The sequence below is a fragment of the Clarias gariepinus genome, chromosome 4 (assembly GCF_024256425.1).
Source record: "Clarias gariepinus isolate MV-2021 ecotype Netherlands chromosome 4, CGAR_prim_01v2, whole genome shotgun sequence".
NCBI lineage: Eukaryota > Metazoa > Chordata > Actinopteri > Siluriformes > Clariidae > Clarias > Clarias gariepinus.
In genome coordinates, this window is record NC_071103.1 from 38,572,350 (window position 1) to 38,597,500 (window position 25,151).

A 25,151-nucleotide genomic window follows, 5' to 3' on the forward strand; every position below is an offset into this window, starting at 1 on the left:
GATTGGTAAATGCAATCGGAGGTGGGTAAATGCTAATCAGGGGTGGATAAATGCTAAACAGAGGTGGGTAAATGCTAATCAGTGGTGGATAAATGCTAAACAGAGGTGGGTAAATGCTAATCAGTGGTGGATAAATGCTAAACAGAGGTGGGTAAATGCTAATGAGAGATTGATCAATGCTAGTCAGAGGTGGATACATGCTAATTAGGGGTGGGTAAATGCTTGTAGAAGGTGGGTAAATGCTAAACAGAGGTGGGTAAATGCTAATCAGTGGTGGATAAATGCTAGTAAGATGTGGGTAAATGCTAATGAGAGATTGGTAAATGCTAGTCAGAGGTGGATAAATGCTAATTAGAGGTGGGTAAATGCTAATCGGAGGTGGGTAAATGCTAGTCAGAAGTGGATACATGCTAATCAGACATGGATAAACGCTAGTCAGAGGTGGGTATATGCTTGTCAGAGGTGGATTAATGCTAAACAGAGGTGAGTAAATGCTAATCAGTGGTGGATAAACGCTAGTCAGAGGTGGGTAAATGCTAATAAGAGATTGGTAAATGCTAGTCAGAGGTGGATAAATGCTAATTAGAGGTGGGTAAAAGCTAGTCAGAAGTGGATACATGCTAATCAGACATGGATAAACACTAGTCAGAGGTGGATAAATGCTAAACAGAGGTGGGTAAATGCTAATCAGTGGTGGATAAATGCTAGTTAGGGGTGGGTAAATGCTAATGAGAGATTGGTCAATGCTAGTCAGAGGTGGATACATGCTAATCAGAGGTGGGTAAATGCTTGTAGAAAATGGGTAAATGCTAAACAGAGGTGGGTAAATGCTAATCAGTGGTGGATAAATGCTAGTAAGATGTGTGTAAATGATAATGAGAGGTTGGTAAATGCTAGTCAGAGGTGGGTAAATGCTAGTCAGAGGTGGATAAATGCTAATTAGAGGTGGGTAAATGCTAATGAGAGGTGGGTAAATGCTAATCAGAGGTGGGTAAATGCTAATAGGACGTGGGTAAATGTCCATACTTAGATTTATGCTTGCCTTTTCTTTATGCTAACTGTGGTACGGTGTGGTTCAGCTGGTTATGTTAGGGTTTGTGTTTTGTTGGTTGTTAGCTCTTCGCTAGTCTTTGGAAACGTGTAAATTGTAGTTTCATGTAGAGCTGTGTGCTAGCGCCTGAACTTTGACTTAGGTTTTCTTTCCTGTGTTTTGGTTAAGTATGAAGAAATAGAAGTTATGATACTTTATTTTGGTTTTTCTTCGGCATCTCAGACAGTCTTTTTTCTTCTTTTTTTTTTTTTTTTACTTTCCTCACTCCAACGCTAACTTAAATACATCCTCTTCAATTTTATTCAAAATGTCAAATCTGGTCTCTGCTCTCTGATTTATCGCATGACACTCATGTATTCTCAGTTTTTATAGTCTAAATAAATAAATAAAACTATGTTACAGGGGAAAAAAGGGTGATGGGAAATTCTCTTCTGTTTGATATTCTCTTCTAGATTTTAGACGGGCGGGAAAAAAATGAATAGAACAGAAAACATGACTGATATAAAGGACTAAAGCTGATGAAAAGTTGTCAGAGAGTATTATGGGATGGAGGGGAGATTGAGCAAGTGGTTTCTTATCGTGTTGTAGCAGATTGACCGTAGCGAGTGATGGAGTGCTGATAGACGAGTAAAAGCAGAACACACTTCCTGCTAGGAGAGAGTTTATTTGGATTACTCTGTTACGGTTTGGAAAAAAAACTAACGTTACAATAAGGGGCTGATATTGAAGAGTGCAGAATGTTAATATTTAATATATAAATATAATAAACAGATACAAGATTGCTTTAGGAGATTTAAAAAAAAAAAAAAAAAAAAGGTACAGTAATATCATGCAGCCTTGAGTGTTTAACCGGTAAAATTTCTTTCCTCAGACAGCCGTGAGAAAGATATCTGAATATTTCAGGTGCATTACAGATGTAAAGGTCAAATGAATGTTACATGGAGGAACCACAGGGGGCGCTGTGACACGGCTGCTGACGTTTCATCCCTCGCGGGCAATTAAAATTGACCACATGGAAATTTCCAGCATCACCTTGCAAATACGTTTCTCCATCTCCTGCCCCGGGCTGAATGATATGAGCACTGCATACACACACACACTCACACACACAACTTCCAAATTTAAAAAAAGACATATAAATGAAAAAAAAAGGTTGGGAAGCAAAAATAATATACGCCAGCAGCTCATGGCCTGGCACGGCTGCTGAGATATAAAGTGACCGGCGTCGGAGTGCAGCACCGAGAAATTAGTTTATTTTCAAGTCGTACCTCCGGACACTGATGGAGAGAAGGAGGACGCTGTTGATATGTGGATTTTAATACGCAGCGCACCAGGACCGCACAGAAATACAGTGCCGGGGAAAAAGTAAATACGAAATGTTTTTTTTTGTTTTTTTATGCTGATTTCCTTTATTAAGGGAAAAAAGCTATCCAAACCCACCTGCTGGCCCTATGTGAAAAAGTGAAGCTTTGCAGCTTCAGGACCTGGACGACTTGCCATAATTAATGGGGCTATGAATTCTGCGCTTTACCAGCAAATCCTAAAAGAGCCATCAGTTTCTGACCTCAAACTTAAGTGCACTTGGCTTATGCAGCAGGACTAAAACTATTCAAAATGATCTAAAACTCAAGTCCTCCTCTTAAATGGCTAAAAAAATTAAGAAATTAAGGTTTTGGAACAGTCTAGTCTAAAAGTCCAGAATTAAATCTGATTAAGGCCCTTAAACAGGCCATTCATGCCTAAAAACCCTCCAATGTGGCGGAATTAAAGCAATTCTCCAAAGAAAAGCGCGCCCAAATTCAAGACTCGTCGCTAGTTATCGCAAATGCTTGATTGCAGTTGTTCCCGCCAAAAGTGCCACAACCAGTTATTACGTTTAAGGGGCAATCACTTTTCCAGGTAGGGCTAGGCAACAACTCGTTGTTTTACTTTTCTGTGTGTGTGGACGTGAAAAACGGAATGTCGAGAGCACTGATTTTCTTTTCCACCCAGTGCTAAGTGAGAATAAAGCCTGACATCCCGAGACCAGTTCTGTTAAAACATCTTTTTGTGTTCACAAAAACAGGCAATCCTCTACAGTTAAAAGATTTCTATAGTGAAACTTAGCTAACGCAGACATCAAAAGCTGTATTATTGAAAGCTTCGCCACTAGCACGAATGAAAATAAAAGACCAGACGTCTCGATTCCGTTTCAATTTTTAATCAGAGCAATTAAAAAGACACAGGTTCAATCAGCTTCGAGAATATCCAACAAATGTTCATTTACCCTCCAGGAGTTATTCTTCATTGTGCAGGAAGGTGAAAGGAACAGTTCCTATTATAAACAACAATTAAATAAATCCGCTGCATGTGGATGAAGTCTATCATCAAACATCTTTAAAATAATAATAATAAAAAAAAAAAAAAAAACACAAGTCTCTGAAATTGTTCCTGGATGAGTTTTTGTTAGACCTACAAACAGGACCTACAAACATTATTCTCAACCTAGAAGTCTCCACCCACTAGCTACTAATTGTTAAAGCTGCAATCTGATTGGCTGTCTGCACTGCCATTCAAGCACACCTCAGTAACCTGACTTTCAGGGTTTATACTTTCAAGTTTATCACGGCCATTGCGGAATGTAAAATAAGCACTGAAGAGGATAAACATGAGGCACTAAACTCTAATCTGATATTAAGGGTTCGATATGGAGCACTAGTGCCATGCTGTAATCTGATGCTTTATCTGTCTTGTCTATCAAGTGATGCATGCTAGCACTTTGAAAGATTCACAGTAAATCCTTAAAGCTTCTACCTCCACATCCTCCCAACCTATAGCTGAGTTTAGCTCCTTTCTTATCATGAGTAGAAATCCCAGCACAGTGCTGCAGAGCGAGCTAAACCTTAATCAGCGCTGGGTTTCCGGGTGGAATTTCGATTTCTCTGTTCACTAGCCTGACCATCACAAAGACCACTGAATAATTGGAGGGCCATCAAACAGCTAATTAGTTTTCTCCCACATTGCTAAAGTGCAAATATTTTTGTCCGGCCCCGTCTATCTGAAAAGTCAGCGCTCTTAGAAATCTGCACGGCGGCATTATTTCACTCCTCAGGGTGTGATTACGGTGTGAATGAAGCGCATGATTAAAGTCGAATGTCAGCGTTTGTCCGCGCAAGCGCAAAGTCTTCGTCCAGATTTAAATATTTTAAACCTCGAATCTCGGTGAAATGTCAGCATGGAGTCGCTCGAGGAGGCACGGAGGTCTCGAAATGTCTCCCGCTGCTCCCTGTGCTCACCGTGTCCTGCGGACATACGCCGCAAAAAGGTCACGTTTATAGATCAAAACACATAAAGTCGACTTGGCGAAGTTTGTTTGTGTCCGATAAGTACTTTGGTTTTGTTTTATGAGATGGGTGTCGAGCCACAGGAACCTTTTCACAAAGCAAGGACCTGAGGGACAAGTAGCCTTTCCATCACAGGAACCGAGCCTCGACAGGACAGGAATTATTAGGGGCGGAGCCCAAGCACAAGCTCAGTTTTATTTCGGAAAGTGTGACAATTTAAGACTTTGGGGTTTTTTGTTCCAGCTGACCTTTTTTCTACTGTCATTGTCTACTTTCTCAATGTCAATCACCTGTCTTATGCCTTCATTCCCCAAAAATGTATTACAAGTCCCGGTTTGACTTGAACACCCCTTGTATATTTATATCACTACACAGCGTTGTTACGAATGATGACTAACACCTGGTTACTCGATAAAAACCTGATCATTATTGCAAACTGCAGCCTCCTGGAACATCGCTGCCTTTATTTCTCCGCCTGTCCAGATTAGATTGTCCTCCGTGTCTCAGTTTCACTTTTGCAGCCAAATCGTATTACACGGGGAACGGAGACGTCTTGAGCGTCTACTGTGTGGAAAGACGATCCTATAATTAAGACCACGTCGCGCTGCTGTCTCTGCTGTGGCGTTCACGACTTGCAGCCTGTCTCTTCAGATTTTACAGCAGTACAGATTATTAGGGATTAGTGTTATTGTCTTTCTTTTAGACTGCAGGGTTGAACTCATCCTCGTTACACACGAGTGTTTAAAAGCCGTGGATGGTGTCGTTACTGCTATTCTTGCGATTAGGAAGGTTTTTTTAAATCACTTTTCACTTATCATAACAATAACGTGCATGGCTTAGTTAACCACTAGAGCTGTTAGAGATGAACTGTTGATTTGATTTCATTTTTATTTCTACTCAGTAGCACTAAGGCTTGGTGTCTGATTTGTCTATATTTCTTACAGGTGTTTAAATGTAAAAAAAAAAGAACACTAAAAGTGTCGATTCCTAAAATGTCACGTCTTGTACGAAGTGATAATCTTTTTTTCCTGCAGCACTACACTCCAGTCCAGTAGGGGGCGCTCATACACACAACAGGGGAAGAAGCGATACTCTTATAAAAGGTGAGTATTTGCAGAAGAAATTTTAATTTTATACTAAAGCTGGGGTATATTTTTAAGGAATATGTAAATTTTAGAGAAATGTATATTTATACGTTTATAATTACTGTTTATAATAAATGTATATAATTAAATAATGTTTATAAATTAATGTTAAATCATTTTTAAATCGTGAATAGATTCAACATTTTTAAAAGTTACTTTTTTCTTTTTCATTTTTTAAACTGCACGGTCGTATTGAAATTTTGAAAACCTGCAGGAATTAAGCTGAATTAAAAAAATATATATTGAAGGTTTAGCGCCGAGGCTTTCTTTCACGTAAATCGAGTTAAAGCCGCTCGGTTCATTTCTCATAAGATCGCGTTGGATTTGAATTTCACGTCTGCGCTTCGAGCTTCGTCTGCCATCTGCAGTTCCTGTTTGTAAGGAAACATAAAGGGGGAAACATACGACAATAAACACACACACACACACACACACACACACACACACACACACACACACACACACACGTGTATGTTATAATGATGATATAATGGCTGGTAAATTGGCGGCGTGCGAGCTCGGGGTCGATCGTCTCTCAGAGCGAGGAGTCGACGGTCGACCTGCTGTTTCACAATTACAGCTTCAGCTTCACATCCACGCATCAGCTCACTCAGTCTGTCTGAGAAAACAACTCCCACTTACACACACGGAGTAAACGAGTGTGTGTGTGTGTGTGTGAGAGAGAGAGAGACTCTAGGGTTTACAGTGGAGAATTCATGGATATGGATGTATAAACTGTGCATAGAAATATTCATTTAAAATGTTTATTTAATGCAGAAGACTGAGATTATTATTATTATTATTATTATTATTATTATTATTATTATATCCCAGTGTTCCAGTATTAAAGAGTTGTTTTGTGAAAAAATTAACCTTTGATTTTACTACCAGTCAAAAGTTTGGACACACCTCTCCTTCTAACTCCGTGGTCTTTCCTGATTTTTATTTTTTTCTACACTATACAAAATACACAATGATCTCCTTTAAACAGTTGATATTAAGATGTATATCTGCTCCTTCTGCTCTGTAAAGCTTCATAACGCCTCTGATCTGAGATGCTGGTTGTTAATTGGTGATTTCTGAGGCTGGTGACTCTAAATGAACGTCTCCTCTGCAGTAGAGCTCAGTGTTGGTGTTGCTCTCCTGAGACAGTTTCATCATGCTATCAAGCATCAGTTCAACAAACTAGTTCCTGTTTTACATAATCGGATAAAGGTAAATAGTGAGCACGTGCAGCGGGGTCGACTCGAGGTTCTAGTCCAAAGGATATCCAGCCTGGAAGATGAGTGAATCACTATTAAGGAGAAAATAAAAAATGTTCCACCACACTTAAGAGGTTGCAGCGTTGCCATCAGCGTACTGTAGATAAACACTGAACCTGCCGATGCGTTTACTTCTCATCCAATGTCTCACGCTTTTGTGTTTTCCCATTAAAAAAGCTTTATAGTTCATATTTTCTGTATTCTACAAAGCCAATTTATCAGCTTCCTTATGGTGCTTGATGGGTTTTGCAAATGTTCTTGACAATACTGTTTCTGCAAGAACTGTTCCAGAAAGGCTGACCTTCATGTCCTAAAATAACAACTGTTTTTGTTGTTGTTGTTGCTGTTGTTACAAATTACCATTTGTGTTATTTCACAGTTCTGAAAAAAAGGCTGTGTTTTGGACAGACACACACATATACATATCTAGGCTCAAATATAGGTCTCAAACACATGAGATCTCAAAGGGGAAATAATTCCGCTGGTTATCTGCACTGATATGGACTGGGTTACTGGGGAAGGAAAGGATGCCACTTGAAAAATGATCAACCTACAGAGTGTTGAACTCAAAGACACCTCGAAAAACATTTAAAATGATGGGGCAGGTTAGTTCATTGTACTGAAATTTCATTGTACAGTAGCAGCTCGGTCTAAGGTGCAACCTGATGGCATCGGATGGACGAAACATGATGGTCCAGAGGGGTTCTAGTGGATTTAGGTCAGTGGGGAAAATTGTCCAACCCCTATATATATATATAAACACTGGCCAGTCTTTATTGATTGCACATTCCATCAGTAAGAGCAGAGTGTGAAGGTTTAATTAGCAAAGCAATAGCACAGTTTTGCCTAAAATATTGCAAAGCTCACGATATTATGGGTGACATATCAGAGGTCAAAAGAGGACAAATTTTTGGTGCATCTGTGACCAAGACAGCAAGTCTTTGTGATGTATCAAGAGCCATGGTATCCAGGGTAATGTCCACCATTAGCATACCACCAAGAAGGACAAACCACATCCAACAGGGGTAACTGTGGACGCGAGAGGAAGGGTAATAGTGCACCAATACACACAGCAAGGCAGAGTGGTGACAGAGTGGTTTGATGAACATGTAAGTCAAGTTGAACATCTCCCATGGCCTGCACAGTCATCAGATCTAAATATTAAGAAGCCACTTTGGGGTGTTTTGGAGGAGCGAGTCAGGAAACGTTTTCCTCCACCAGCATCATGTAGTGATCTGACCACTATTCTCCAAGAATAATGGCTCAGAATCCCTCTGGTCACTGTGCAGGACTTGTAACTGTCATTCCCAAGACGAATTGATGCTGTATGGCCGCAAAAGGAGGCCCTACACCATACTAATGAATTATTGTGGTCTAAAACCAGGTGTTTCAGTTTCATTGTCCAACCCCTGTATATATATATATATATATATATATATATATATATATATATATATATAGCAGCTCATGTTAAAGCATTATTTAAATATTTTTTAATTAAAATTAGAATAAAAAAAATAATAATTGACATTTTTTTCTTTCTAGTAAATAATTGTAAAAAATAATAATTTATTATGAATTATTAATAATATTTATGCATTCATTAATTAGAAATTCTATATACCAAGTGATGTATAGCAAGAGTTTTATTTATGTTATATTAAAGTTATTTCTGGGGTTTCTGCTTCTTCTTCTTTTTTTCATATTCCAAGTTTTTTTTTTTACTCCTAACTGGTTTGAGTGGAACGTCAAGTGTATAATATTTAATATGATTGTTTTTGTCATTTTCCCCAACCCCACCCACCACAGAGAGAGAGAGAGAGAGAGAGAGAGAGGTTATAAAAGCAAAAGGAAATGAGACTAGAAAGAAAAGACGTAAAAAAGCAGGGGAGAGAGAAAGACAGGAAGATTTAGTGAGAGAGAGAGAGAGATGAGATGAGATGAGCAGAAATCAATGAGGATGGATTGAAAAGAGGATGGAGTTCTCTCATCAGCGCTCGATCCCTAAAATAAACGACTGATTACCTCCGTCATAAAGCAAACTGCTCCTGGCCTAATCAGCGCATCGTCACTAAAGGCTAAACCGCTCAAGAAGTTGATCGAGCGAGAAAAACAAGGCTGTTTCACGGCCCATTTTACGTGCCCTTACACTGAACGGACAATAAACCCATAAACCACACACACACACACACACGCAAACACATACACGCACACACATACACACAACACGCACACATCCAAGCTTCAAACAACAACACGCTTGATTTCAATCTGCCACATTTCACAGCGAGAGAGAGATTACAGACTCGCCGGCCGTGAAATTCGGCCCACGCGGCACCCACCAACACTTGTTAGGGTTTCAGATAGGCTTATTTATTGACTGGAACGGTGCTGGAGTGTGACGCGGGTCTTCAGCGCTCATCGAGAGCGGCGTATTAAAGGTTAACAGACTTTCACCTTCCTTTGCTAGCCATGCTAATCCGTCAGAGCGTGCCGCGTGCTTCCTCCGAGACGAGGCCCTGAATATTTAACGTCATGAATAAAACACGTTTAGGCACAAACATCTGGTGAATAATTCACTTTTTTTTTTTCAGAGGTGGATGATATTAGCTCCAGAGTCACTGAGTGTACTTTTTCGCCAGCTATTTTTACTCCTAATGTACAGTTCAAGCCCGAAAAACTACTTCTCGAGCTACAGGGCTAAGGCTGTTGAAGCTAGAACACCGTGTATCTATCGGCCCATGGGAATAGCAAGTGCTGGCTAAAATATACACACACACACACTTAAATGTACACATATGTTCCTACACACCCTCTTAAACTAACATCTCATATCTAGCTGTGACTTTCAAAGCGATGTGCCGTAAATGAAGGACAGTTTTTTTTTTTTTAATTAGGTTCCTCTGCTAACAGAAGACGTACACCATCGCCGCTGCTTCAAAGCTTTTCAGAAACCTCTTCTCCTCCTTTTCTGGTGCTAATGAAAGACACCGCGCTAGACAAACACGCTTAATGAAGAGCTCTCCAATCGCGAGTCTAACGGCTCTCTAAATGAGGCAAAGCCCAGCTCTGGTTCTAGTGAGTAAATAATATTTCAAACGTATTCACTCGTTCGTTCGCGTTTTCCTTTTTTTTTTTAGCAGCGGACCGCCTGTAGGCCCAGAGTCGTGTATCATTAACGCAGGGTTAATTCAGTGGTTGACCGGCGGGAAGTACTCGCAGAAAGATTCACATGGTTTCACATGACAGTTCCACTCCACGCCAGCAGAGGGCTGCAAGTCAGTATGAGCGAATACGCTTCGCAGGAATCGCTAATCCTTATGAATTCCTATACAGTTCATGTTATATCCGTTATCACCCAGATGAGGATGGGTTCCCTGTTGAGTCTGGTTCCTCTCAAGGTTTCTTCCTATTGCCATCTCAGGGAGTGTTTCCTTGCCACTGTCGCCGTCTTCCTCAGCTATACACACATTTCATACAAACTTCAATAATTCTTTTGATTGTGTAAAGCTCCGTTGTGACAATGACAAAGTGCTAAACAAATGAAATTGATTAATATCCACCGTGCATGTGTGAACAACATGACAAGACGTCAAAATCCTTGTTTATAATAAACCCTGCAATACACACATGATGCTGAAACTGTTAGCATCATTTTTTTCTCCATTTTTGTTCATTATGACTGACAGGCTGTCACCAGATTAACACGGTTTTAAAATGTCAGGATTCAAGTTTTGGGGAAAATAGTGCCCTAAGACACGCATACACCAGTCTTCATTAAGGAAGTGTGCTGTTGTGCCCCAGTACGTCCTGTGTCAATAATCAATACTTAATCACTTATTCATCCATCCATCCATTCATCCATCCATCCATCTAGGAACCTCTTTAGTTTAATATGGACTGTGGAGACCAATGGTGATTACCACTCTATTTATTCACCTTTTACAACCATGTTAAGACCTTTCGGTCAACATTAACACATAAAATTTTATTGCATGAAATAAATTATGCTTATTTTCATAATTGTTATTATTTTATACATTTGAGAATGTCTATCAATCTATCTATATTTTGTCTAAAGTCTGATTCTGCTCCAAAAATTTGCAGTTGCAGTTTCTCATCTCCAAGCTACAACTCGGCCAAAAATAAAACCCTGTTTCAGTCTTGCTTTTAATTTATATTTTCCCTGTTGACAGAGTGTACCTCTCAATCAAACACTGTGGGCGGGAGTTTGAGAGCCGGCAGCCCTGCAATCTTCCCTGAGTTGACAGGATTGCAATTTTTTTTTCCCCAGGGAAAATAAATTTAAAGCAATTATATGCATCTGTAGAAAGGTAAACATTTCATTAGGCTCACTTTGCTGACACTTTTATGCAGGAGACAGGGTACGAGTGAGCAGGTGGGAGTTACAGGTCTCGCTAAAGGGCGCAACTGGGGCAGCCTGGGGATCCTGGGATTCCAGTTCATGACCCTACAAACAGAATATATTTGCATGAACACTAAAAAAGTCAACACCATAAGACATAAACTAAAAATGTTTTACAATGTGTCCCTGAATGAAGGGAGGCTCAAAATCAAAAGTACCAGTCAGTTTCTGGTGGCCACCAGCTGCTTGAAGTACTGCAGTGCATCTCCTCCTCATGGACTGCCTATTGCGGACAGTCTGAGCACTCATGGAGGGATTGTGTGTTCCTGGTGTGACTCGGGCAGTTGTTGTGGCCATCCTGTACCTGTCACGCAGGTGTGATATTCGGATGTACCGATCCTGTGCAGGTGTTGTTACACGTGGTCTTCCACCGCGAGGATGATCGGCCGTCCTTCCTGTCTCCCTGTAGCGCCGTCTTAGGCGTCTCACGGTGCGGACATGGCGATTTATCGCCCTAGCCACATCAGCAGTCCTCATGCCTCCCTGCAGCATGCCTAATGCACGTTCACGCAGATGAGCAGGGACCCTGGGCATCTTTCTTTGGGTGTTTTTTACAGTCGGTAGACGAGTCTCTTTAGTGTCCTGCGTTTTTAGAACTGTGACCCTAAATGCCTACTTTCTGTAAGCTGTTAAGGTCTTAACGACCATTCCACAGGTGCATGTTAATTAATTGATTATGGTTAATTAAACATGCATGGAAAACATTGTTTAAACCCTTTACAATGAAGATCTGTAAAGTTATTTGGATTTTTACAACATTATTGTTGAAATACACAGTCCTGAAAAAGGGACGTTTCTTTTTTTGCTGAGTATATAATTGGTAACATATTGGGTAAAATTTTAAATATGTTTCAAAACTGGTCTAGGTTGTAGTTGGGGCATTAATATGTTTTTCCAGAAGTGTTTTAGGGTTTAGGGCTGCCTACGTGACTTAGGGGTAAATTGCACCGAACTGAACTGGACTTTGATTTGTATGTGTAATATCTGTAGTGCCAGTATCACTACCTGAATTTATTTATATAAAATAAGTATTTTTGTACAGTTTTATGTTTAAAGTAAAGTTTTTAAGTAAAAAAAAATGAAAAAACTACTCTAGAAGGGTAAGGAACCATATATGGTAACTATTTTGACCTTGATTTATTTTTTTAAATTACAAAAAATTTATAAGAATTCTATTTGTGAAACATTAAAAACAACATATCAAAAACTGTGACGATCATGTCAGAACATGCTACCTCCAAAAGAAATGTATTATATTTTTCACAGTCCAAATACAATTCAAAACTGTAGGTAGCAGATATTGATAAAGACTAATATAACAATCAAGTTTCGCTACCAGTAGGAAAATTCTGACATTACATCTCCTGATTTGCATTTTTCAAAAAAAAGTTGCTTCACGACAATGTCCATGGTTAAACATGCTGTACAAATAAGATTAATAGAATTAAACAGATTTTTTTTTCAGTTGTTGGGAATTTCAGCATTGAGGTATTTACTTCAGAAACAATGAGCTTTTTGCAGCATCAACTTAATTTTGCTCCATTCCTCAATGCAAATTATTAGCAAATCCCCAGGGTTACAGGGATCTCTCTGATGGACTTAAGAATAAAACAAAAAATCACAGTTTTACTGAAATTAAAGTCAAGAAATTGCCTCATTCATGCAAGTCCCTCTCGGGTTACTGTCATCATTTTGTTTAAAATGTCTGATAATGTTCTTCCAGATTCTTGACCAATAATAAAATATCTTTTATTCTCCACTACATGGCATATAAGGTGTATTGCCGCAGTACTGTTTGCAGAGACGCAGCTCCATATCATGATGCTCCCACCCCCGCGTTTCACTCAGGGGATGACGGTGGTCCTGAGATCATCGACACAACCCTGCTGAATTATTGCCAAAGACTAAAAAGACTATTTTTGTTTCGTCTGACTAATGTATACTGTATATTGTTCCAAAATAGTACTTTGCAGCACTTATACTGTATGTAGAGCCTAATGTATGGTATATTTTTGTATATTATGTAATTCATATATACAGTTTATATATATATATATATATATATATATATATATATATATATATATATATATCACATTACTTATTGAAATAGTTTTTTTTGCGATAGGTGGATGACATACTGTAAGCCCATATACTGTATAAAAATAAATAAAAAACCACACCTACTTGATCTGCTTGATATAAAAGCCTCATCTCTTCACATTTTTTTATTTCTCTATATGCATTCAGTCTTCAATCGATTGCAGAGTCATGGGTTGAAGGACGTAGGATTGAGGAATCATAAAGGCGTCGCTTAGCATTTTGGGATAGAAGCAAAACACGTCTGGTTTCCATTTGAGATTTAAACAACCTGTTATTGTCATGGATATTCAAATAGGTGTAGACTTGATTAAATAAATGCTTTAAATAGGTCAATTGTGGCTTTTTGTTTTAATTATTATTGTTGTTATTATTATTGTATATTACATGCCAGGAGATGTTGCCAAATTATATCTTGTTGTTATTTATACCTGTTATTATAATGACAATAAAACTGCACTGACTTGAATTGAATTATTATCCCATATGCTCAAACACATATTAGCAAATAACTAACCCTATTTATTGGAAGATAAAATTCTAAAATGTTGATAGAATCAATCAGGCTGTAGTTCACACAAAAAATCAACTGTAATTACTCAAGACTTCAGTTGCGTCCAACCTCTAAGACTATACATCCTGCCCTTAATTCAGGTAGAGCTCATTGAACAGCAGTTCCAACCCATTGTACAGCTGCAGCCAAACAGATCACAGTTGCCAACCAAAACACCACTGTAAAAAAATCTATGTATAGCATACCCTGCCCCAAAGTCTGTGATATCAGATTACAGTTCTCACCTGAAATACAACTAGAACTGCAACTCCCACTGCCACTTTAATCAGTTGCACTGCAGCTCCCGCACACAAAATATCCACATCATTAATGGGATGATCATTAGTTATTATCGATTATAGATAATAAAAAAGTGCAATCAATATTTGATTAAAAAAATAATAATTCTGCACATCCAACAAAGTGTATGCATATAATGCCAGTGACTGCACATGCTGGGAACTGGTCATATAGCATATGGCTAACTGGCAAAGGAAAGAGTTAACTTTGTCTTAAATACTGTGCAACTTTAAAAGATACAAACTCCTTTTAGCTCAGTGGTTCTGCAGAAGCTTCGAAGTCTCAGCTGAACCTGGGAATGTATTTTTGTACGGAACGAAGGTTGGTGAAATTTAACCCCGATTACTTACATTGTACTTGCATGTGCTCTGGTTGACAAACTTCACAGTAGAGCAGAAAATGTATAATGTCCAAGACCTTCTGTAGCGTATGTGTATGCACCTCAATGTTAATTAAATTTCTATAACAGACACGAAAAAAACATAAAACTATGAACAAAGCGTTGTACTGTGCGGTTAAACCGATTATTAATCCATCGGCGATTGGTTTACTAATGATTGGCCTGATTATTCAGTATGGCTGTGGTTCTCATCCCTGGTGCTGGAGGGACACCTGCCTTTTAGTTTAGTTTCACACCCACTTCAATTACGGAAAGGCTGTTAATTAGCTGATTAGTTCAATCAGATGTGAAAACCACTAAGCTGTGCATGGCAGGAACATGCCAGATCACACTACAAAAATGCTTACTGTAACCAATCAGAATGCGGTTCCCACCCCAATTCCCAGAATGTTGTTCCCGCCCACATTTCCACTGCAACCAGCTATAAACTTTTAAACAAAGACATGGCTTTGACTCTGGAAGGTTTTCCATTTTTTTGTACTTGGATCAATGTAAAATGGATTTGATGAAGTTCCAAGATAAAAGAGAACAAGTTCGATCGATTTATCTTGTCAGTGGATTGTACTCATGCCCATCGCTAATATAGTGAAGCAACAGCAAAATGACTTGTCCGGTCAGGACAGCATATTTCTCTTATACATCATCATCATCAACATCATCATCTCACAGTCCATTTGTCAAGTCGTTTTAGTGTAAACAGGTTTGCACGATTTCTTGGCAGAACAACAACAAAAGCACTTCACAGTCCACTAAGTGGTACAGTGACTACACACTCCGGCTCCCTTTAACCGGTCACACACACTCACCAGGGCGCAGTAGGTCTCGGGCGGGTCTCCGCAGGTGATGTCCGGAGGATCGAGGGTCACCTTCAGGTACTTGGTCATGTCGGCGGCCTCGGGCTGGCAGGCCATGTAATCCCAGGTGAGTCCGTCGTCTGTGTAAACCTGCGACTTGCACATGTCGTAGTGACCCCACGTGGTGGGGTAGTGCTGCATGGCCAGTCCGAAGAAACACGGCCAGGCCGCCTGGAGGGTCACCATCAACCACACGCGCATGGCTGCCTGAGCGCGGATGGACGGGTCGAGCGAATAAGGATACAGAGAGAGTGCGTGTTCAGGGGGTCGAGTTTACAAAATAATCCGAGCGTTACCGAGCAGAGGGTGCCAGAGGTGAGGGAACATGCCAGCTTCTTCTGCGCTTCGCACTCTTTAAAGGGATCCGCTGGGAGAACCGAGAATGATAAATAGAGAAAGAGAGAGGGAGATGTCTGATACGAGTCGTCTTCTATGGGCTGATACTTTTGATGGGCAGCCGTCTCAGCTTTGCTTTCTGTCAATCATCTTCCTCTTCCCGTCCGTCGATCTGTGCGGAGAAAGCAGAGGAAAGAAAGAAGCAGAGAGTGAGAATGCGACAAGGGAATAGAATAGGAGAGAAAAAGAGAGAGAGAGTGAGAGAGAGAGAAAGAGAGAGAGCGGACCACTTGGGGGTCTTATCCACCTTGCTGAGAAATCTCGCATTTCAAAAAGGCCATCAAAGAGAACGTGATCCGCAGCTTTCACATCACACATGCCATTCCCGTCCACAGCTATTCATCACACACACACACACACACACACACACGTACAGACAGGTCCATATGACACCCAAATGGAATTAGGCCTTCGCCTACAGTATATAAAAGGTCTTGAAGTGTGAGATTTGAAAAGGAAAATGTTGTTTACGTTCCATTTATGCGAGTAAACGATGACTCGTTTAATGGAGGGCAAATCCGCGTACAAAAGTTACTATAGTAACACCATATCTGGAACCTCACCGCGATCTATAGATGCACACACAGGAGGTACAAAAGAGCATAACAAAGTGTGTGAAGGCGGGATGCAGAGCGCTGAACTCTGAAAGAATTCGCCTGCGTGTCTTTCTGTCCGTCCAACACGATTATGACCCTGTTGACCCACCATACTGGTCTTTTTTAACTCCCCCTCTTCTCATGACCCTTCACACTTTTTGCTAATCTTTTCACTTTCCTTATTCGGACACAACTTCCTGTTCGACAAACAAAAATAGAGTCATGGTGCAATGAACGAGAGTTAGTTACCCAGAGAGGGCCCCAAAAATTAATATACACTTCAACAGTTTTTAGCTTTGCCTTAAAAAATAAAAAAACAAAAAAAAAAAGATTTTTTTTTCCTTTTTTTTTTACAGTTACCTAAAAAAAACGTATTATTTATCAACTATTTAATTTTTTATATATAATTTACTATTACTATTATCACTCACTCATCTTCTATACCACTTCATCCTGTGTACACGGTTGCGGGGGCCTGGAGCCTATCCCAAGAGCCAATTAACCTAATCTGCATGTATTTGGACTGTGGAAGGAAACCGGAGTACCAGGAGGAAACCTACCAAGCAAGGAGAGAACATACAAACTCCAGGCACACAGTGGGGAATCGACCCTGGCCGGGAATCGAACCCAGACCCTGGAGGTGCAAGGCGACAGTGCTAACCACTACACCAATTATTGTTCACCAATTGTTTTTCATTTTGCAATTACAAGGATATGTGCAGTCTTCATAGTTTTAATAATAATAATAATAATAATAATAATAATAATAATAACATATAGTTACATTATTATTATAAAAAACGATGAATATAGTTTAAGGAATATTATATAAATGTATGTCATTAAACAAAGTATTAAAATTTTAATTCATATGTTGTTAGTTAAATGCAAATTGTATATAATGTATTATTTATTACTTTGAAGTTGAACAATATACACATATATACTGTATATATACAATGCAGAGAGTCCAGGTACAGCCCTCAGACTGAAAAAGCTACTTGGATAAGTAGTGAAATGCTTTTATTGAACGAGTATGAAGTGCAAATGATATGACTCGGCTCCCAGTTAAGCTCACCTGGATGATGGGGATTTTGGATTCCTCTCCGACTCCCTCCCTAGTTTAGCCGTAACCAATCCCCCAAATAATTAAAGACCGTGGTATTCATTCTGTCATTCACTCTTGCACGTCTTGTATTAAATTCAATGGAACCAAAATAAAAAGACAAAGTGTAAACTCTTCTGTAGATGTTAGAAAAGCTCTGACACTGGAGACTCCTTCCATCAACGTTAAACACACAGCTCATTACAGAAAACCTAAATCTGTCAGTGTGGACTGAATAAGTGCCATAATGAAATAAAATATAAATGACACTTAAATGCGACATTAAAAATGCCTCTCACACACTGTTGTTGAACTAACAGTCTCGCCAGCTGACTGGATGCCTCGTGTCTCTGCTGTTTGTTTGCCGTCTCCGTATTTTGGTGTGTAATTAAGCTGAAATGATTCCCTGTCAGCTCGCGTTTACAGCACGCTGTTAAAACACTAATTGTCCCTTTTATCGCACTTAAAGTGAACAACTGCAATTAGACAAATAAAAGGGAAGCAAAATTATTTTTTATCAGGCGTGTAATTTGAGCGTCGCATCATAAAAGTGAATCGCTCCGAGAGCGGAAACAAGACGGCGACGCGACATGAGCTCAGAAACAAAAGAGTGAGGAAAAGTGAATTAATGTGCCAGTCATTCAGTGTGGAGTCAGCACTTACACTCACTGTGAATGAACATGACGTCTAGTGTGTGTGTGTGTGTGTGTGTGTGTGATGAAATTGGTGAGACTTCACAACCAGATGCAATAGAGTTTAGTGCAGGTTATGCCAATCTATCAACCTATCTATCTATCTATCTATCTATCTATCTATCTATTTATCTATCTATCTATCTATCTATCTACCAAAAAATCTATCTTTGTTTGTCTCTCTTTTCATCTTTCTTTCCACTCCTTCTTGTCTTTCTTTTATTCCAACTTTTTCTGTCTGTCCTTTTTACTCTATTTCTTTGTCTCTTAATTTCTCTCCAACACATTAGTGAGAAATTATTTATTAAATTTTTCTTTATGTATTTCTTTTAATTATTATTTCATATAATATTTTTATTAAATTTTATTAATTTCTTTAATTTATTAATTTAAAGACTGTTGTATACAATTATTATTATTATTATTATTATTATTATTATTATTATTATATATTACTCTCTCTCTCCAAAACACTCTTTTTTTAACAATTGTTATATTTTCTATATAATGTATTTATTGTTAATTATTTAAAAAAAATGTTTGGTTTAATTTATCTATGTTTATTTCTTTTTAAGATTATTAGCAATTAGCTAAAAATCTATTTTATTTCACTTTTATTGTAAATACTTTTCTTCTATTAATACATTTTTATGATATTTATCAAATATATCATTTTTTATATAATATGTTTTAATTTGCAAACACAGGAATTTGGCTAATTATTATTATTATTATTATTATTATTATTATTATATCTCTCTCCATCCCCTAACATAGTCATATTATGTCTATTAATCACTTTTCATGAAGCTCATCATCTAATTGGTGTCATTTCTCTCTCTGTCCATCTTTCTCTTCCTTTCCGTCCATTACTCTCCACCTCCCTCCGTCTCTCCCTTCGTCTCCCTTTCTGTGCGTCTGCCCCCTCACCCTGCTCTTATTAAATCTGGTGGATCTAATCAGGGTCTCCATCTATCGCAGTGTAATGTGTACGGTGATGGATGCGATGGGTGTTAATAGGACACCGCCGCGCTCTTGGATTCATAAAAAAAACTGACCTTTCCCGATGCAACTCGCATTCGTAATCGCTCGGTCTACGGCTGATAAAAAAGTCATGATCTGTTCAGAGGTGTTTTCTTTAACGTCTTAAAAAAGACCTGGGGAATGTGGTGTTCCAAATGATGTGTTGTTCAAGAAACCTATGTAAAGTTTACCCTTAAAACTGCCATCCGAGACTCCTCCTGCGACTCATCTCAAATTATTAACCACAGCAGCACACAAATCACAAACCAACCTCCAAGTAGCAACCGGCCAATCACAGCGCGATACACTAGCAACGACTGCTAGATGAGCTTTGACTCAACAGGATAGATTTACTCACTGTGCCGTTACGTCTCGCTCACTAGGCTAGCTTTTACTTCTTTATTTTAAATTTCTTAGACATTAATCTTGCACTAGGTAAGGACTTATAGTGGTACTTCAACATACGAACACTCCGCCACATGATTTTTTGCCTCATGATCTGAAATTCTGCAAGAAATTTGCACCAGTATACAAAGCATTTTTGTCACAGAGTGAAAGAACTGAGTCGAACTGGACGCTAAAGTTGCGCGTCCATCCTGAAGCTGTTCAAAACTTGTTTATATCAGTGAAAAGCCCAGTAAAGCAAGGTTTTTTTTTTTTTTTGCCATTTTTTGCAACTTTTAGTGAAGACATAGCACCATGGGTCCCAAGAATGTTAACAAGAAGAAAAAGGAGCTGCTTTTAGTTCGGTTTTTAAAGCAGGCGGTGCCAAGAAGAATCATAAATTAAGATTTAGTGAGGATTAATGTCTATTTATTTCATATGTTACTCTATTTACATGTCATTTACAAATATATATATATATATATATATATATATATATATATATATATATATATATATATATATATATATATTTAATACAAAAATATGACTATAGTGTTGGAAATTAGTAATATTGGTAATATTTTAGGGTGGCTGGAACGGATTATCTGCATTTACATTATTTCCTATGGGTAAATGTGTTTCACAATACGAACTCTTCATTTTCACAGAACTTGCCTTTAGAATGGATTAAATTTGTATGCAGAGGTACCGCTGTACATTATAATATAGGCGACATGGTGCCATAGCGTTTAGAACTGTCGCCTTGTACCTTCAGGGTCCGGGTTCTATTCCCTTGCTTTAAAAACCAAACTAAAACTGGCTCGGTTTGTTTTCTTTCGGTTGCTCGTATGCCGAAAATGCTTCATATGCCGAGGGCAAATTTCTTGCAAAATTTCAGTTTTTAAGGGCGAAAATTCGTGTAATATTTCATTACACCTTTACCCAGGTATATCTGATCTCATCACACGGGGCAGAATCAGCTAGCCAATAAATTTTAATACCATTAGCCATCAAATGCTACTCGAACTTACGTTAAGATGTACAACCATTAAACTCCACCACAGGGTAAAAAAAAACAGTATTCTGCCACGGCACGGCAAGAGACTCAACTCGACTTATGGAGGAGGAGAAAGGTTGAATTTAAAGCTCTGCCTGTTAAGAAAAGTGACAGGTTCACTAAGCGTAAATAGACACAATATTATTCGTAAGCATCAGGAAACTGCTTTCAATAAGTGGGAGCCTCCTGGAACCTCCAGGAGTGATAGAATACGTCCGGGAGTATTGTCTTTGGGTTAACTTTCATACACGATGAATCGATGACGTCAGTCAGAAACCATCATGGATTTAAAATAAGTCAGCTGGATACATGGATTTTTTTTTTGCCAGCTTGTCTCCGGCTTATGTCAATTTTATTATTTAATTCATTACAATATTAGTATCATGTCGTCCTCTTATAACACCATATGGAACTCTCTGCCGAGAACGAACACAACACGACATCGCGTTAAATATAGAAACAGCAAGATATGCATTTTAAGACACAGATTTCTATTCGTCTATAAACGCACACTTTTATTTAAAGTCAGATGATGTGAGCATGGTCTAAATTTTGCTCATCAGCATGTCGTTGGTGCAATTTGTCATCCCGTGTTCGCACAGGAGACAGACAGAGAAGAGAGAGAGACAGGGAGAGAATGGGTAAGAGATCGAGAAAGAGCGAGCAGGCATCTGTGTGTGTGTGTGTGTGTGTGTGTGTGTGTGTAAGTGAGTAAGTGTATCAAGCCATCCATGATACAGGGACAGATAAGGCTCAGGCTCAGATTGGAGCTCACACGCCGTGGCTCGTTATCACTCTCGCTCGGTAGGAACGCACGCCGCTTCCTTACACACACATAAAAAAAAACAACACACACATACACACACACAAAAACACGCTGTGATGATCGCCTCCCTCCCCATCTGTTAGCACTAACACACAGTAGTGTACGAGTGTCTGAGGTTCTGTTTCATCCAGACTTTTTGCCATTTCTGACTGAGCAGCATGTGACCTGATTTATTATTACATGTTTTTTAATCAATTAATTAATTAATCAATTACCAATAACCAATTAAACAACCGATAATACGGCAAAAGGACGCCCACAAAAAATTGGCAGTAAGCCATCGGGATCTGTTACACTCAGACCAGTTCCCAGTACACTGTTACACTCAGACCAGTTCCCAGTACACTGTTACACTCAGATCACAGTTTCCAGTACAATGGTACACTTAGACCACAGTTCCCAGTACAATGTTATGATCAGACCACAGTTCCCATTACACTGTTACACTCAGACCACAGTGCCCGGTACACTGTCACTCAGACCACAGTTCCCAGTACACTGTTACACTTAGACCACAGTTCCCAGTACACTGTTATGATCAGACCACAGTTCCCAGTACAATGTTACACTCAGATCACACTTCCCAGTATACTGTGCATTCAGACAACATCTCCCAGCATACTATTACACTCAGATCACAGTTTCCAGTACAATGGTACACTTAGACTACAGTTCCCAGTACAATGTTATGATCAGTAACTGATACACTCAAACACACACACACACACACACACACACACACACACACACACACACACACACACTCTCACACTTCCCAGTATACTGTGCATTCAGACCACAGTTCCCAGTATACTGTTACACTTAGACTACAGTCCCCATTACATTGTAACAATCAAACCACAGTTTCCAGTACAATGGTACAATCAGACTACAGTTCCCAGTACCATGTTACACTCAGACCACAGTTCCCAGTATGAAGTTACACTCAAACCACAGTTCCCATTACACGGTTACACTTAGTTAGACCACAGTTCCCATTACACGGTTACACTTAGACCACAGTTCCCATTACACTGTTACACTCAGACCACAGTTCCCATTACACGGTTACACTCAGACCACAGTTCCCATTACACGGTTACACTCAGACCACAGTTCCCAGTACACTGTTATACTCAGACCACAGTTCCCAGTACACTGTTACACTCAGACCACAGTTCCCAGTACACTGTTATACTCAGACCACAGTTCCCAGTACACTGTTATGATCAGACCACAGTTCCCAGTACACTGTTACACTCAGACCACAGTTCCCAGTACACTGTTACACTTAGACCACAGTTCCCAGTACACTGTTATGATCAGACCACAGTTCCCAGTACAATGTTACACTCAGATCACACTTCCCAGTATACTGTGCATTCAGACAACATCTTCCAGCATACTATTACACTCAGATGACAGTTTCCAGTACAATGGTACACTTAGACTACAGTTCCCAGTACAATGTTATGATCAGACCACAGTTCCCAGTACACGGTTACACTCAGACCACAGTTCCCATTACACGGTTACACTCAGACCACAGTTCCCATTACACGGTTACACTCAGACCACAGTTCCTATTACACGGTTACACTCAACCACAGTTTCCAGTACACTGTTACACTCAGACCACAGTTCCCAGTACACTGTTACACTCAGACCACAGTTCCCAGTACACTGTTATACTCAGACCACAGTTCCCAGTACACTGTTATGATCAGACCACAGTTCCCAGTATACTGTTACACTCAGACCACAGTTTCCAGTACACTGATACACTCAAACACACACACACACACACACACACACACACACACACACACACACACACACACACACACACACTCTATCACACTTCCCAGTATACTGTGCATTCAGACCACAGTTCCCAGTATACTGTTACACTTAGACTACAGTTCCCATTACATTGTTACAATCAAACCACAGTTTCCAGTACAATGTTACAATGAGACTACAGTTCCCAGTATGAAGTTACACTCAGACCACAGTTCCCATTACACGGTTACACTTAGACCACAGTTCCCAGTACACTGTTACACTCAGACTACAGTTCTGATTACATTGTAACAATTAGAGTACAGTTCCCAGTATGAAGTTACACTCAGACCGCAGTTCCCATTATCCTGTTACACTCAGACCACAGTTCCCAGTACCATGATACAATCAAACCTCAGTTCCCATTACACTGTAAAAACCATTCCACAGTTCCCAGTATAATATTACAATTGGACCACAGTTCTCAGTATACTGTACCAGTGTCAATTCTAAGCATTTCTATATATTGTTTTGTCACGATCAGTCACTGCTGTCACTACTCTCTCCACACACACACACACACACACACACACACACACACACACACACACACACACACACTCTGCTACATGGCGTTATCTCTTCTCAGCATGTCAGACAGTCTGAAGTGATGCTTTCGTGCACTAATCTCCGTGTTAACACTCACACCGAGACGGAATTCAGAGTCGACACTATTTTTAGAGTCGACGGTGTCGATCGGCGCGCCATTGAGTTTATATTTAAATCTGTAAACGTTTCCCGGGTTCAGCGCGAGCGAGGTCAGCGTCGGCTCGGTTTAAATATACGGGTCATGACTTTCTGCTTACAGACATGACGCACATATCTATACACGTCTACACACACTTATACAAGCTTTAATATATCATTCAATACATCACTTTCACAGCAAGTCCGTACTGTAGGGACGCGTGAACACAAATGTCACATTATCAAAGAGCTTAATTAGGAACGGGGCGGAGCTTATTCACACGATCTGTTCTCACAAACCAAATGAATGTGTGTTTAATCCGTCTGCAGATGAATTAATCTGATGTGTAATTTCTCAGAGAGAAAAAGAACAACATGCTCTCTGATTATAAAGCGAGTTTGTAAACTTACTCTCGCTAATTATGTGTCACACCAGTGGAATAAAATAAAGCACACACACACACACACACACACACACACACGCTTAAGTCTAACACTAAATGTGGCTCATACACACACACTTCACACACTGCTTCAGTAACACTACAGCGGCTCACATCAGCCTCCTGTTACTGCTGTGTGGCTGTTAACGCCAGACTGGCTGTGTTCCAAATACTGTTTTATCTTCTTCATCATTTTCATAATCATCATCTTCATCATCATCACCGTGAGTAAGATCTGACTTCCTGAACTATAATATAATTACAGAGAGAGAGAGAGAGAGAGAGAGAGAGAGAGAGAGAGAGAGAGAGAGAGACTGGGAGATAAAAAAAGAAAAAGACAGAGAGACAGGAAGATGGAGAGAGAGAAAGAATGTATGAAGCAAGATATAAATATAGCCAGAGAAAAAGAAAGAAAGAAAAAAAGAAAGAAAGACAGAAAGAAAGAAAAAGAGACAAACAGACTGACTGACAGACAGAGAGCAATGAGGATAGAAGGACAGAGAGACAGACAGAGAAAGAAAGGAAGAGAGATGGAAAAAGGAGAAAAAGACAGGCAGATACAGGGAGACAGAAAGATAAGGAGAGAGAGAGAAAGAGAGAGACAGAGAGAGAGACAGAGAGAGGGACAGAGAGAGAGAGAGAGAGAGAGAGATGGAGAGTGAGACAGACAGAAAGGAACTGAG

The 25,151-nt window shown here is 39.5% G+C and overlaps 1 protein-coding gene across 4 annotated transcripts in view; it reads right to left on the reverse strand.

Moving 5' to 3' along the window:
* The window catches only part of ntng1a (netrin g1a), a 150,580-nt gene that overhangs the window by 118,115 nt on the left and 7,314 nt on the right, over positions 1 to 25,151 (reverse strand). For all 4 annotated transcript variants that reach the window (XM_053494222.1, XM_053494221.1, XM_053494220.1 and 1 more), the window contains exon 2: positions 15,367 to 15,922. In XM_053494222.1, coding sequence (XP_053350197.1) covers positions 15,367 to 15,615 — 249 coding nt within the window. In that variant the 5' untranslated portion in view covers positions 15,616 to 15,922. The remainder of the gene's footprint in view (positions 1 to 15,366; positions 15,923 to 25,151) is intronic.